The 14028-nt window shown below is 35.4% G+C and overlaps 1 protein-coding gene across 1 annotated transcript in view; it reads left to right on the top strand.

The window, feature by feature from the left end:
* LOC137925224 (muscle calcium channel subunit alpha-1-like) overlaps positions 1-14028 on the top strand; it is a 110374-nt gene that overhangs the window by 78861 nt on the left and 17485 nt on the right. The window contains exons 26-36 of the mRNA XM_068768636.1: positions 229-343; positions 1518-1648; positions 3439-3583; positions 4926-5006; positions 5951-6064; positions 6297-6323; positions 7659-7853; positions 8525-8621; positions 11781-11953; positions 12798-12895; positions 12969-13057. Of these exons, the coding sequence (XP_068624737.1) occupies positions 229-343; positions 1518-1648; positions 3439-3583; positions 4926-5006; positions 5951-6064; positions 6297-6323; positions 7659-7853; positions 8525-8621; positions 11781-11953; positions 12798-12895; positions 12969-13057 (1265 nt within the window). The remainder of the gene's footprint in view (positions 1-228; positions 344-1517; positions 1649-3438; positions 3584-4925; positions 5007-5950; positions 6065-6296; positions 6324-7658; positions 7854-8524; positions 8622-11780; positions 11954-12797; positions 12896-12968; positions 13058-14028) is intronic.

The following is a 14028-nucleotide window of genomic DNA, read 5'->3' as shown; positions in this document are numbered from 1 at the left end:
TTAGGTGGATCAAAAATTTTACTGAGCACTCATACTTTAGTTGTAATATGACGTTCACGCGAATGTATCAGGTATACGCGTGTAGATGTGTGATGATTTGTGTCTGCAGCTTGAGACGGCAGCGTGGATCACTCGGCAATGTACGGATTGCAAACGCTGTTTTCAAAGCCCCAATAAACTAATCCAGAACAACCACAGTGAAGTTACATAAGAAGTTATCAATTTCAGTTTACTCTCAACTTCTATGGACTCGAACGAAGAAAACCACGGCCCCATAGAGAACTCTCGGCCGCTTGTCGCATTCTTCTATATCAGTTACATCATTGTTATAGCCTTCTTTATGGTAAGTGTTTTTCTATACACGGGAATGAATTAAGTATTCTTCTAGAAGATTCAAATTTGATTTAAGAATCAGTTCTAAACTAGAGTTCTAAACGCACTATGATTCCAGAAAAGCCCACAATAAACTCACATGTTTTTTGTGGTCACTTTTATAATATCTTTGTTAAAGCTGTATAACATAGACTTTGCACTTCCCTAGACAATTACCAGAAAGCTAAGAGGTTTAATAAAGCAAGTAGTCATGAAATAGTTCGTTCCTGAATGTTATATAGTGCTGGAAAATAGAAGTTACATAGCCCACATCTTACGATTGAATTGACTATTATATTGTTGCAAATAGAATTTTATTTCGTAACACAGTCCTTCATGATTCATTGAAAATAATTAATTTTTATTCACATCATCATTTAAGCATGGCGTACCCTGGTAAACATGAAATTCTCAATAAGATTTTCAATAAGAATTTGTTATTTTTAATGACGATTGATTTAAAAATGTTAACACGATAAAAGTAGATAAATAATAAAGGAATAAAAATAATAAATATAAAACTGTAATACACAGGAGGGAAGGCAATGTATGGAAAGGAATGAGAGATATTTTAAAGTAAATTAGATGAAAGAATAAGAGATTGAAAAGAACGAAAGATGAGTATGGAAATATATACATATCAAAATGAACGTTGGCCTGTATGTCCTTTATAGATTCATAAACTATGCATTTAATCATGTGATGATCTTCAGCTAAGTTATAGTACATGAACCTATAAAGGTTTTTAAGTTAGGATAACCAATTTTCGACAGATGGCGTTACTGTCATCACAATACATTTCATACTGCCGTTACAGTTCATGCTGATTTAGATTTTTAATGATAACGTTTCGAGTTGTGGGTGATATAGTAATTTATGTAAATTATGAAATTCATGTCCGGCACACATAATTAAAATAAAAACGAAAAAAATTTATATCATTTTTGTTAAATTCCAAACGAAAGAAGTCGCGAGGCGCTGCTAGTAATAATTAATAAAAAAAATGTGAATTAAGACGCCCTGTTCACTCGCATTAGGTGTTGAACGAGTTCCCTCAAATACGGTGCCATAAATACCATGTTGACACAGATATAAATATATCTTTAATAAATCAATTGTTGTTTAATTAAATTTTTAATCGGCAGGTTAACATTTTCGTCGGTTTCGTCATAGTGACGTTCCAAAAGGAGGGCGAACAAGAGTTCAAGGACTGCGAGCTTGATAAGAACCAGAGGAATTGCATTGAGTTCGCGCTGAAAGCGAAGCCGGTGCGGAGGTGAATATAGCGACCTTATTGATACTCCATCACTATGTCAACTGCTGCAAGACATATGACTGCACCAAAGATCGACACGGTCACTGTGCCTGTGCTGCCAGCATTTAGAGATCTTGACTACGTCGCAGATCCATTTAATGGCGACCTACTCACGTTACATCTATTTTACTTCATATATACGTTAACACACGAATGAGGTTCTTATGGATGCTGCGAAAGATACTGGAAAAGCTTAAAAACAACGTTTTTCTTACCATACAAAATAAATTACATTTGAATCGTCTAATAAAAATCAATTATGTATTAGGCATATACTTCTATTCAGCTGATAAATGCCCACTGCAAGGCATAAACCTCCCCATAGATCGCACAACGACAAATCCTGCGCTAGTCCCAGCGATTTCTCGCAACCTTAACTATGTTAAGTAAGAAAAGGACTAATATTTAGCCACTTCCGCACATGCAGTGGTAGTCGTGCAACAAAGTGCACCGTCCGCTAAACACAGAATATCGCAGTAATCGGTGTAACATAACTCCTGAGGATGCCCCGTGGATGGGTGAAACACGTGTTGAGTGATTTGACGGTGGCAGTTGTGTAATTGGCATTGTTTACCGCATACGCATTTATCAGCGGTGCACTTTGTTGCACAACTACCACTGCATGTGCGGAAGTGGCTAAATATTGGTCCTTTTCTTATTTCGTATGGATTTCCGCAAGATAACGCCTGATTCCATTAAATACTTAACTTTGTTGTCCGACCGTCCAGTGGGTGGCCTATTCACACCGCGTGTATAGGCTCGTGGTTGTCACTCCGGAACCTTTCGGCTACAACCGCCATCGGTTGCACGAGCGATGTGCCATATTCACTGCCACATCAAACAAGCAGTTCTTTGAGTTGCGTCTTCTTATTTCTGAGCATAGCCCTCTCCATTGCTCTCTAGGTCACTTTGATCCTTATGAGAGCCGTCGTACTTACGAATCACTTGACCACGTCTCGGATCCTTTGCGGTAATTTAGATGAGAAAAGACTTTAATTGCATTATAATTAAAACCTTCTAGTGTACAAGATAGTAAACTTATTTTTGTTAGAAATACACTGGATATAGGCCGCTACCTACATATCTTATTGGAAAACTGTGACACGCATATGTCTAGGAGTAGAGGGCGGAAATTATTATAATGAGAATGGATTGTTAAGTAGCCAAGAGTGACCAAGAGTGTCGACACTCCGTTACACAGGGTGCTTGATTATAGCTGCTATAAGCTTTAAAGCTTTTATGTAGTTATCACTCTGAAATATGTATTTTTTTTTCTTTTTTATATGACAAGCCAGTAACTTATTGCAATACAAAATCTACAGGCACAGATAGTAAAAAATAATTAATATTAATATGTTGCAATTCGAATCTTTAAAAAGAATTTCCTTAGGTTGTTTATTATTTCAAAATCTTTGACTTTTGGATACGTTGTAACATAAATAAATTGACAGCGATTGAGATATATATTTACCCTTTCAAAATTTAATTTAATTTAATATTATTTATTGTACACGCTAACTTAATAGAAAATACAATGGGCGGTCTTATCACAAGAGACAATTTCTTTCAGACAACTATAGTATAGAAACAATAGAAGTATAAATATAGACAAAAGATACATAAACATACATATATATACTTATAGGACATACAGTAAATCTTTTACATCTATAACTAAACATCCTGTATATTTATAAATGAAACTATTTAGCTAGTTGTAACTCCTGAAAAATGTTGATAATATTCCTCAGGTACATACCGAAGCACCGGATCCAGTATAAGACGTGGTGGTTCGTGACGTCACCGCGCTTCGAGTACGTCATATTTTTCTTCATCGTACTCAACACTGTGGCACTGATGATGAAATTCCACAACGCATCACCTGAATATAAGAAGGTGAATTTTATAATTATCATAATTAAAAATAATGCCATCTTAATTCAGCTATAATGGCTAATGTTACTTTTGCCTTTGTTGTTTGTTTTATTAAATTATTTAATACATGCATTAGTCTTGGACTGCCAGACCGGTCATCGTGATCTTTGGGGGGGGGGGGAGGAGGCTTAAGCCTTATAGTGGGCGTCTATCAGCTGATATGATGATATAAGAAGTAAAATAAAAAAATGGAATATAGTAGCATGGTTTTTTGCATTCAAAATTCAATTCCAAATTTAAAATTTTCTTTATTCAGTAATCAGATATAATTAATACTATAATCTCTCTTATTAACATCGAAGTTACCAGCTGTTCAAACGGTATATGCCCGAGAATTACAAGCGAAAGATCTCTCGTGTAACATTCTACTATTCTATCTCTGTTTTAATTGATTTTTAGTTATTTCTTTATTCTTTCGTAGCGAAAAGTACCATGGAAATTTATTTTATTAACAATTACAATAAACACCATAATTATTAAAACAGTATCTTTTTTAATAATTTAATGGAATCAGGCGTTACCTTGCGGAAGTCCATCCTAAGTAAGAAAAGGACCATTATTTACCCAATTACACAATTGCCACCGTCGAATCACTCAACACATGTTTCACCCATCCACGGGGCATCCTTAGGAGTTATGTTACACCGATTAGTGCGATTTGACTCTGTGTTTGGCGGGCGGTGTACTTTGTTGCACGGCTACCACTGCATGTGCGGAAGTGGCTAAATATTGGCCCTTTTCTTACTAAGCTTCCTTTTTAATTTACTGAGATTTAAATTCTTTATCCATAGTAGCCAGAGCATTGTCTGTTTAGTCAGCTTGTACATTATTAATGAACAAATATAATATATATATATATACTTGTACAGTGGTGTCCCAGCGGTAGATGACCGAGACTCGCAAGTCTCGTTGGTCTTGGGTTCGATTCTTGAGAAGCAATCCTATACAATTCAAACTGTGCACTAATATATGGGATTGCCACTGATTATAAGTTTCTAGAGAAAGGGCAGCAGCGTCCTCTGCGTACCATAATACCATAATATTATGCTGCGATCGCCAACCCACCCGTGGCGATTATGGAATATCAGATTCATATATATTTATATATTTATACTTACTTCGCTGGCTCAGTGACCCAAAGTGGGTCATGGCCTCCGAAGCGAGAATTTATATATTTATATGGCATATATTTGATTAATACATAGATAATTATAAATTTATAGTCTACAAGGAGATGGGAATTATATTTTAACATTACCGATGAGTTTTTAAACAAGTGTAAACTTTTTTAATGTTATTTCAGGTGCTGGATATTTTGAACATGATACTCACAACGGTATTCATGCTTGAATTCGTCTTCAAATTGGCGGCATTTCGATTTAAAGTAAGTCAAATTTTATACCCACTATTTTTCCTCTTCTTTGTTATGGGACATTCAGGTAGATCTCGATGTTTGGTACCGTGGAGAATCAAACTAAACCTCAAATTAACGCGCTACGTGTATATAATAGGTGATTTCAAAGATATTACAAAGCTGCAAACTTAATTTTTCTTCTATATATGTACCAGCTAGTGTCGAAACTTCAGACGGAACCGTCGAGTTTAGTCACTGTAATTTGGTTTGAAATAAGCGCTTTAGTGATCAGGTTAGTCCAGTGTTTCTTGACGTGGGGTCCACACCTCTCTAGGAGGCAATTCAAAAAAGGACTCGACATGAGTTTAACATTTTTACCTTCATATAAAAATTATGTATGTTACGTAGAGAGGTACTCGTATAAGAATTTTAAAACGGTTACGGTGGGGAATGGTACAAAAAAGTTTGAGAAACACTGGGTTAATCTCTTGAGATACTTCGAAAGATCTTCTTGTCCAACATCCTTCAGAGACCTAAAAAGTAATTCTACGAACACTGTGGCATCAGATAACGGCACTGAAACGTGATCTTTCACTCTAAGCCTCATTGGTAAGCCTTTCCAAGGCTCGATACGAGCAATGTCTAGGATGTCTCTCAAGTGAAGAGATCCGTAGACTATGTCATGTGAAAGTTACAGACTTTGCCAAACGAATTTGGCAACTTGAAGTGGCAGTGGCAGGTCACATAGAGCGCAGAACAGAAGGTCTCTGAGCTGTTTAGGTTCTGGAGTAGCATAGGGCGCAGCATAGGGTGTCCACCAAGAAGGTGGTCGTAGACGATGTATTCAGGCCATTTCTAAACATCCTATGTACGAAAGCCTTTGTCCAGCTGTGAACATCCGATGACTCAAATGATGATGATCGGTCAGTCTAAGCAAGAAACATTGATAATTTTTACTAAAAATATAATTTCAGAACTATTTCGGCGATGCATGGAACACGACTGACTTCATCTTGGTGGTTGGAAGCATTATAGACATAGTAGTAACTCAGGCCAACGAAAACAACCCAAAGCTGATGCCATCTGGGGTAAATTTCAATTATACGTTTCTTTTTTTGTCACTTCCTCTCTTGTGTTTAATGTCATCTCTACTTTTAACTCTAACATTTAAAATTATCTGTTCTTATATATTCTCCTCTGTGATAGGGTTTTAATGTGTATATGGTTACTAAACTATAAAATGGTAGCTACTCAGATATAGAAAAATGAGAAAAAAATATTCTAGGCGGTTATTTAATTCAGAACTTGTCGCATTTTCAGATAATTCCACCTAAAGGAAGTGAGGAGGTATGATTTTTGATATATATATATGAGATTTTTTTTCGACTAAGCCATAATTGAAAAGATTATAGTCTAAGAGACAGTGAGCGCGCACTTTATTATTTTATAATAGTTGAAAAATTTATGCTCCTAAGACAGATAGATGCAACGGCAGACTTTTAAACCTGCAAAAATCATTGCAATAATAAATTTGTTAACAATATGTGATATGTGATATGTGTGAGATTTATAAGCAATCATTAAATTGAAATACTGTAAAAGTAATGTTTTGAGATAAAACGAGTGACGTCTAGTACCCATGTCGTGCCTTCTCAAAAAGTTCTCGGAGGTGCTACGTTCGAAGTTGTAGACGAATATATATACCTGGGACAAACCGTCTAGCTTAGTAGGTCCAAGTTCGAGAAAAAGAACACTGTCCGAATTCAACTCGGATGGGAATTCGGGATGCTCCGAAATCTCTTCTCGTCAAAAATACCACAATATCTGAAGACGACGGTCTTTGACCAATGTATGTTACCAGTTACATACGGATCCAAAACATGGTCACTAACGACGGGTCTGATAAGAAGGCTCAGGATCAATGAAGCAATGGAGATGGCTATGTCAGACTTGCTGCGAGATCGAATCACAAATAAACATATCTGGAGAAGAACATAGAGCTACGGCAGTGATCGCGAAGAATTGCTGAAGGGATAGTGGGCGCTGCTTATCGCTCGTGAAACCGATGGCCGTTGGGGCCGAAAGGTCCTGGAATGGTGACCACGAACCGGTAGACGGTGCGTGGGTAGGACCCTCACTAGGCCGTCCGACGAGAAAGTTAAGATCACGAGAAGTGCAGGAAAGGTCATCGTGACGATCTTTTGGGAAGACCTGATCCTTATAGTGGGCGTCCATCGGCTGAAAATATGAAGAGTGTCTTAGGACTATCTTGCAAGGGTTAGGAACTAAGAGAAGGTTCCTCAGTACCCGCCAATTTTGACGGCTCCAACACTATCCTAGACTTTTGTCCTGTTACTACCAAATTCGTAATTAGTCAAACTTATATTCAGCGATGGCTTCTAATATTTGGAGCATGTGTAGTGAACTTTCAACTATTATAAAATAACAAAGATCTCGATTACCGGCTCTTAGACTATAAGAAGAGTGCGCTCAAAATTCAATATAACAACGCCTAAAGCTTTATTTTTAAAAACGTTTGCAGCCAGCGCTCTTATAAGAAGAATGTTGAATCTATTTTCTCTTTCCTTTCTTCTTTTGTCTTGTTTTTCTCTTTTGTTTTCGAATTGATTTGAAATAATCTTACTATTTATTTTGTGTTAATTATGTATTGTCACGTTTCAGGCGACACAAACGATCGGGTTGAAATATATAACGTTCTTCCGTCTCTTTCGCGCAATGCGTTTGATAAAGCTCCTCTCTCGAGGAGAACGGATCAGAACTCTTCTGTGGACCTTCATTAAGTCTTTCCAGGCTCTGCCATACGTCGCCCTTCTGATTGTTCTTCTCTTCTTTATCTACGCTGTTGTCGGAATGCAGGTAATATCATCTACTTCCTAATAGTTTAAATGCCTTCCTTTAGGTAAATTATTAGTAAATTAGTAAAATACGGATGGATTTACTTCCTTATCTATAAACCCTGCAATATTAAGTATAACATACTTATTATAGTTACAAAACTCGTTTAAGTATAAAAAGTACGCTGTCTAAATTTCGGCAGTGCATATAAATTTAAAAATTAAAAACTAGTTTAATAGCAAAATAAATAAAATAAATAACTACTCTATACACTTACCAAACTATCGAAGCAATGCGCGATTTAGACAGCCCTCTTGTAAAACCGAAATCTATCCGATTTTTCCAGAACGTTTTTTTTTCGATATACCATATATATCGAAAAGTAATGTCGTTTCTGTCGACATACTTTACAGAAAAACCGATTGATTTGTTACCGCTCCGGCATTGATTTGTATACTAGATGGCAAAAGGTTGTTGATAACGAACGTGAATATATTGTCGATTAGAAAGAAAACTTGTTAAAATGTAGTCGTGTGAATTTAACTTAAGAAAGCGACATTACTTTCCGGTCCTCCTACTACTACTACATATATATATATAATGTGTGTGTATGTGTGTTGCTATATTAAAAGACATTAGAAGAGAGACTTAACATAAGACATTTTCTCCTAATTTTCAAAATTATATTTCAGCTATTCGGCCGTGTGGAGTTTTCAGACACTATATCAAGAAATAATAACTTCCGGACTTTTGGTGGAGCCCTGATGGTGTTATTCAGGTCAGCAACAGGTATGTTGATGTTCTTACCTTACATTTAAATTGGTTCTAGATATTTTCAGAGGTTGTATGTTCGAAAATGTATCGATGTAAAAAAAAACATGAATCAAAAACTGTTTTAAAGTATTTTCTTATTATGTTTATCTATTTAATTATACCTGTTTTTAACATAAATATTGTTACAGAGATAAACACCATTTTTTAATATACGTAACATTTATTACTATCACAGTATGTTAGTTTAATACATATATAAAACCATTAAAAATACATAAAACTTATAGGGAGTGGTCTCTATCGAATGTTGATGTTCAAGGGACTGCTTGAAGGGGAAAAGTTCTTTACTGCCAATCTTATGGATTCATTTAGGGACTCCAAACTGTCATAACGTGACTCTCTGGAACAGATCATAAGTTTTAAGCTACTGGATTAATATCAGGACTAGATGATGTCCAGTCTTCAGACCTGATGAAGTCCAGAACGTTCAATTCTAATCAAGAAGGTGCATTGAGGTTTATGACCCGAGTTTGAGTCTCTCTAAAAGGACTATTCTTGATTATTGAACATGGTGTTTTCAAGTGCCATATCCACTTTATTAAGAATGGTATCTTGATACACTTTTGTCGATATTTTAATATCTTTTTCGATTAATATGGTTCAGTTACTCTTTCATAGCTAACACCCCATCAAACTGAAGTCTGATATTGCCCACTTTGTACTCTGTTGACTAATTGGGAAGGTTCTTTATAGCTTTCAACATATATATAAGTCATTTTGTTTGTTAAAATATTGCACAGTTGTAAAAATTGTATCCGTAAAAAAATTTCTGTGACATCCCTTTGCGTACTGCTTAAGTAGTCGTTTTGATTTTACCACTCTATTCTTTTTTTAAAATAATTGGTTAAGAAATGACCAGTGCGTCTCTTTTAGGCTACAAGTCCTGAGATATCTTTTACAATAAGCGACCTAGTTATATATGCTATTTTCATCTCCCTAGATAATAATTTGCTTTCGAGCAGGATATCTTCGAATTCTTTGATGGATGACCAGATATTTTCTGTCAAAATAGAAAAGGCTTCATTGTAATTATCAATAGCATATAATAGCAATTGTAATTGACACCATACCTACTTTACGTAATCATAGCGATTCGGTTTTCATTATGACACCACTCTATTTTAGCACGTACATTATGTTACGAGGTCTAAATGACCCCACGACTATTGTTTTATACGACAACAAATCGAAATAGCAATCTCGTAATTTTTTGAAAATGAAACAGCGAATGTGTTAGTACCATAAAATATCTTACAATTTTTTTGGCAAGAGTTCTGTTAAAATTTCCAAAGTCGAATAAACGAATTTTATCTTTTTTATCCTTTTATTAACGTTTCGATTGTAAAATAGAGATATGGAAATAAAAGACTTTTTTTATTATTGTTATGTGTTTTGTTTTATAAGGCCTTTATTAAACAAAATGGACAATTGCTGGCATTTATTATAGATTCGGCATTCAATAATATAACGCTATTAGCTATTAACAGTGAACAAATAAAAACTCTGGTAAACAATAAAAAAAACCATCATTTCTTAATTGAATCCTTCATAACTCAAGACAATAGACTTGTGAAAACATCCTTATATCTTATCACTCACGGACAATGCTTAGCCTATATACTCTTCGTATAAGAACATAAGAAATTAAGACGATATCTTCATCTCTTAGCAATATAAAAAAAAGTTTTTTTCTTTTCTTTTATAAGCCATTTATTGAACTTGACAATATTTTTATACGAGAATATTATTAAACCATTCTAGTAGTAAGACAGTGATATATCTACATATTCATTAAGTTTGTAAAGTCATGTTCACACCGACCAAGTAGCTCATTTTGTTTATTTGTATTAAGTGCTGCTATTAAGTAAACTTAAACTACTTTATTTATTTCAGATACTCTAAGGTAATTGACACGTAGTTTACAGGTGAAAATAGATTAGACTGTATTTTACCCTGATAGAAGAAATAGCGAATTTATCAAATACATTGTAAATACATCTTAATAAAACCTCCTTTGTCATATCATAGATTAACAAAACCAAATTGAAAGTATATATTTAGTTTTAAATGAGCTTAGGCGAATGTATTGTGCCTGATATGAATTCAAATCCTGTTTTTTATTTTATCCACTAGCTACCCTTCCGAAATAAAATCCATGGGCATGTGGAATTTTGTTTTTATTTCTTGTTGTATTGTCCAATGCATCATTTAGAATGAAATATAGAAATGTTACCATTATAACCTACATTTTAAGATTTTTTTTATTGGACTAGCAATAGAGTTTAAAGTGGCAGGGCCAAAAGGCGCTTTTAATGTCTCTTGAAATAGCGAAACTTCGTAACATCGGCTGGACTACGTACTATGATTTTATCGAATTGTAACATTGAAATAATATTTTAAATAGAGTATGCTAGAGTTATAATTATTTATTTTATTCATTCATTATTTATAAGAGACGTAAGAGAAACATTATAGAATTTTTGATTTAGCAATGACATCTTCTAGACCGGATTTTTTTTAAATATTTAAACGTGTAGTACTATGTTTTTCCCTGGGAAACAAATATTTAAAACCAGACGTCTAAGAAAAACATTGCGATCTAGTCTACGACATAAACTAATTATTTCAACTAATTAAATGCGGTAGAGGTAAGAGAGAGAGAGAGGTATAATGGAGAAATTTCTCTGTTAAAAGTTATAGGGGGTGATAAACAAGCATTAGTAAGTTAAAAAGAGATAGCAGTCTGGTTGGTATAATTAAACGCATTGCATTGAAATGGGGCATCCGTAAGCCTGTTACTTGAATCCTCAGTCCTGAGCATTGTACTACATATCCATGGAATATTGGCTTTTATTCCCTTTGTCATTGGACTTATTATGGCAGAGTACTGGTGTGTTTAGCCTAGATTTATATTGATAGAGATCAGTTCGTTGGATTGACTGAACTGCAAAGTTTGCTTGAGAGCAATGACTCACCAACTCCAAAATGCACCAAAAACCAAATTAAAAACAAATACTAGTGCAGTGAATTAACTAAGCACTTCAAAACGAATAATCAATACTTACTGAAACTTATATATATATATAGTAATAAGATTCCAATTTCAAATTCCAGGTGAAGCGTGGCAAGATATAATGATGTCTCTTTCACCCAACGGTGCTGAGATTCCTGGTGAATCAGTCCGTTGCATTTCCACAAACTCGACAGCGGAGACGACCGATGAAGTATGCGGAACAGCGCTAGCGTTTCCGTATTTCATTTCGTTTTCATTGCTCTGCACGTTTTTGGTTAGTATTGACATTTGTTAACTTTCGCATTAATGTATGACAGTAATTTAATTGTTACGTTGCCTTGTTTATGTTTACTTATTATCTAACCTGACAGACTGTTTTGGTAGAAGTAATTTCCGATATTTATATTGTACCACGGGTTTGAGGCCACAGGGTGTAGAGGGCACCTAACCTCTTTTAAGACCTCTTAAGTAGCGGAGGTCAAGGACTTTCGAAGGGACTCTTAGCTCGGGACACTATATACTTTTATTTTACCGGATGGAGAGGCCATTAAGTTCTTACTTCACTTCGGTGGACGCTGTGTGTGATTAGGCTTCGGGGCCTCATCGAGGGGACCTCGGGTTGGACTTTTACTCGTGGAAAGTACCCGCTTAGCATTTAGTCACAAGGTCACTATAAAGGACTGAATCTCGGCGGCTGCAATTCAATTTATGATGGTTGCAAATAAAAGACCCCAAATTTAAATTAAAGAATGAAAAGTCTTCTTAGCAGTACAAAAGTCGTGTTTATTGCAACAAAATTACCCCACAGTAATATACTATAAAACATAACACTGTAAGTAGCAGAAATATATTGGATCAATTTCAACTTCCGTGGTTTATCTCATCTTTTTTTTACCACCAACGCTGCCGAGTTTGTCCACCAGTCCATTGATGTGGGAGCTCCAATGTCATTTAAAGCTTATTATTTTGTTTTCCAGACCATTGTGGCTCAGAAAAATATTGCTATTTAAGTGTTACATGGTGATAAAATATTTAAACCATTCCAACTGACTTTACTAGCGCTTTATTTGCATCGCCACAATCATTAAATAACTTTAATTTTTCTTATTATATTTCAGATCATTAACTTATTCGTAGCTGTTATAATGGACAACTTTGATTACTTGACAAGGGACTGGTCGATCCTTGGACCGCATCACCTGGACGAATTTGTAAGGTGAGGATTCTTTTTACACTGCTTCATAAAATCAAGCTTAGCCCGTAGATATTTAACTGTTTTATTTTTCCAGGCTCTGGAGCGAATATGATCCGGACGCTAAAGGAAGAATCAAGCATTTAGATGTGGTTACGCTGTTAAGAAAAATTAGTCCACCGCTGGGTAAGCATCTTTCTTTATTCATCAAGATACTGGAAATCCATTCATAAATCTTTGGTCAATATTTTTTGTGAACGTCCCACTGTCTCAGAAGCTAACGGCGGTCAGGAGTGAGGACATGAACTCCTGAACATAATCCTGCTTCTTAACATTTTCTTACAGTGGCCGACAAAGAATAGTAAAATTAGATATTAGTATCAGAAGGAACAAACAACGCTGACAAGCTATGTAGGTAATGTAGAAGAAGGTCACTCAAACCTTTTCCAACAATACTCAGAAAAATAATCAGTACGAAAATTACAAGCTGAAATCAAATCTAACAAAGATTCACGAATTGTTTTAGAAGAGTATATAAAGCAAAAATCATCAGGGAAGAAAGAAAGAAGGTGAAAAGTTGTTTTTACAGTGAAGTGGTAAAACTAGCTGAATAGCCCAAAGATATCTATGGTGGGATATATCGTAAACAACACGCTTGGCAGGCAGGTTTGCAATCGCAATCTGGTATTATGGTACGCAGTGGGACGCCACTGCCCATCCTCTGAGAACTAATTTGTGACCATTGGCAATTCTACATAATTCATAAAGTGTGAATTACATAAAATTGTATCACGGAATCGAACCCGTGACCTTCTATTGCAAGATTCAGTCCTTCACCGCTGTCCTACCACTGCTCAAAAAATCACTCAAAACCGGTCATCGTGATATTTGACGTATACGTTGTCCGTGTTGAGGTACTCTTCGTGTGAGGAGGGGGTTCCCCGGGAAGTCAGCGTGGACCAGCACAGTTCAGCAGCCACAGTTCAAAACCATAGCGTTACTCTAATATCAAATCTTAACCCCGTAACAATACTTTGTAACACATCGAAGTAATGATAATTACGCCATTTTTTTTCTAATTCAAAGTTCTTTTTAGTCATTTGTCGAAAATCACTAGCATATCAGAGCTGTAACCACTAGCTAGCCTAATTTGAAAA

The sequence above is a fragment of the Battus philenor genome, unplaced genomic scaffold, assembly GCF_028537555.1.
Source record: "Battus philenor isolate CCGP_79_NKW_IND1 unplaced genomic scaffold, ilBatPhil1.0.hap1 SCAF_26, whole genome shotgun sequence".
Classification (NCBI taxonomy): Eukaryota; Metazoa; Arthropoda; class Insecta; order Lepidoptera; family Papilionidae; genus Battus; species Battus philenor.
This window is presented reverse-complemented; position numbering and strand designations above follow the sequence as displayed.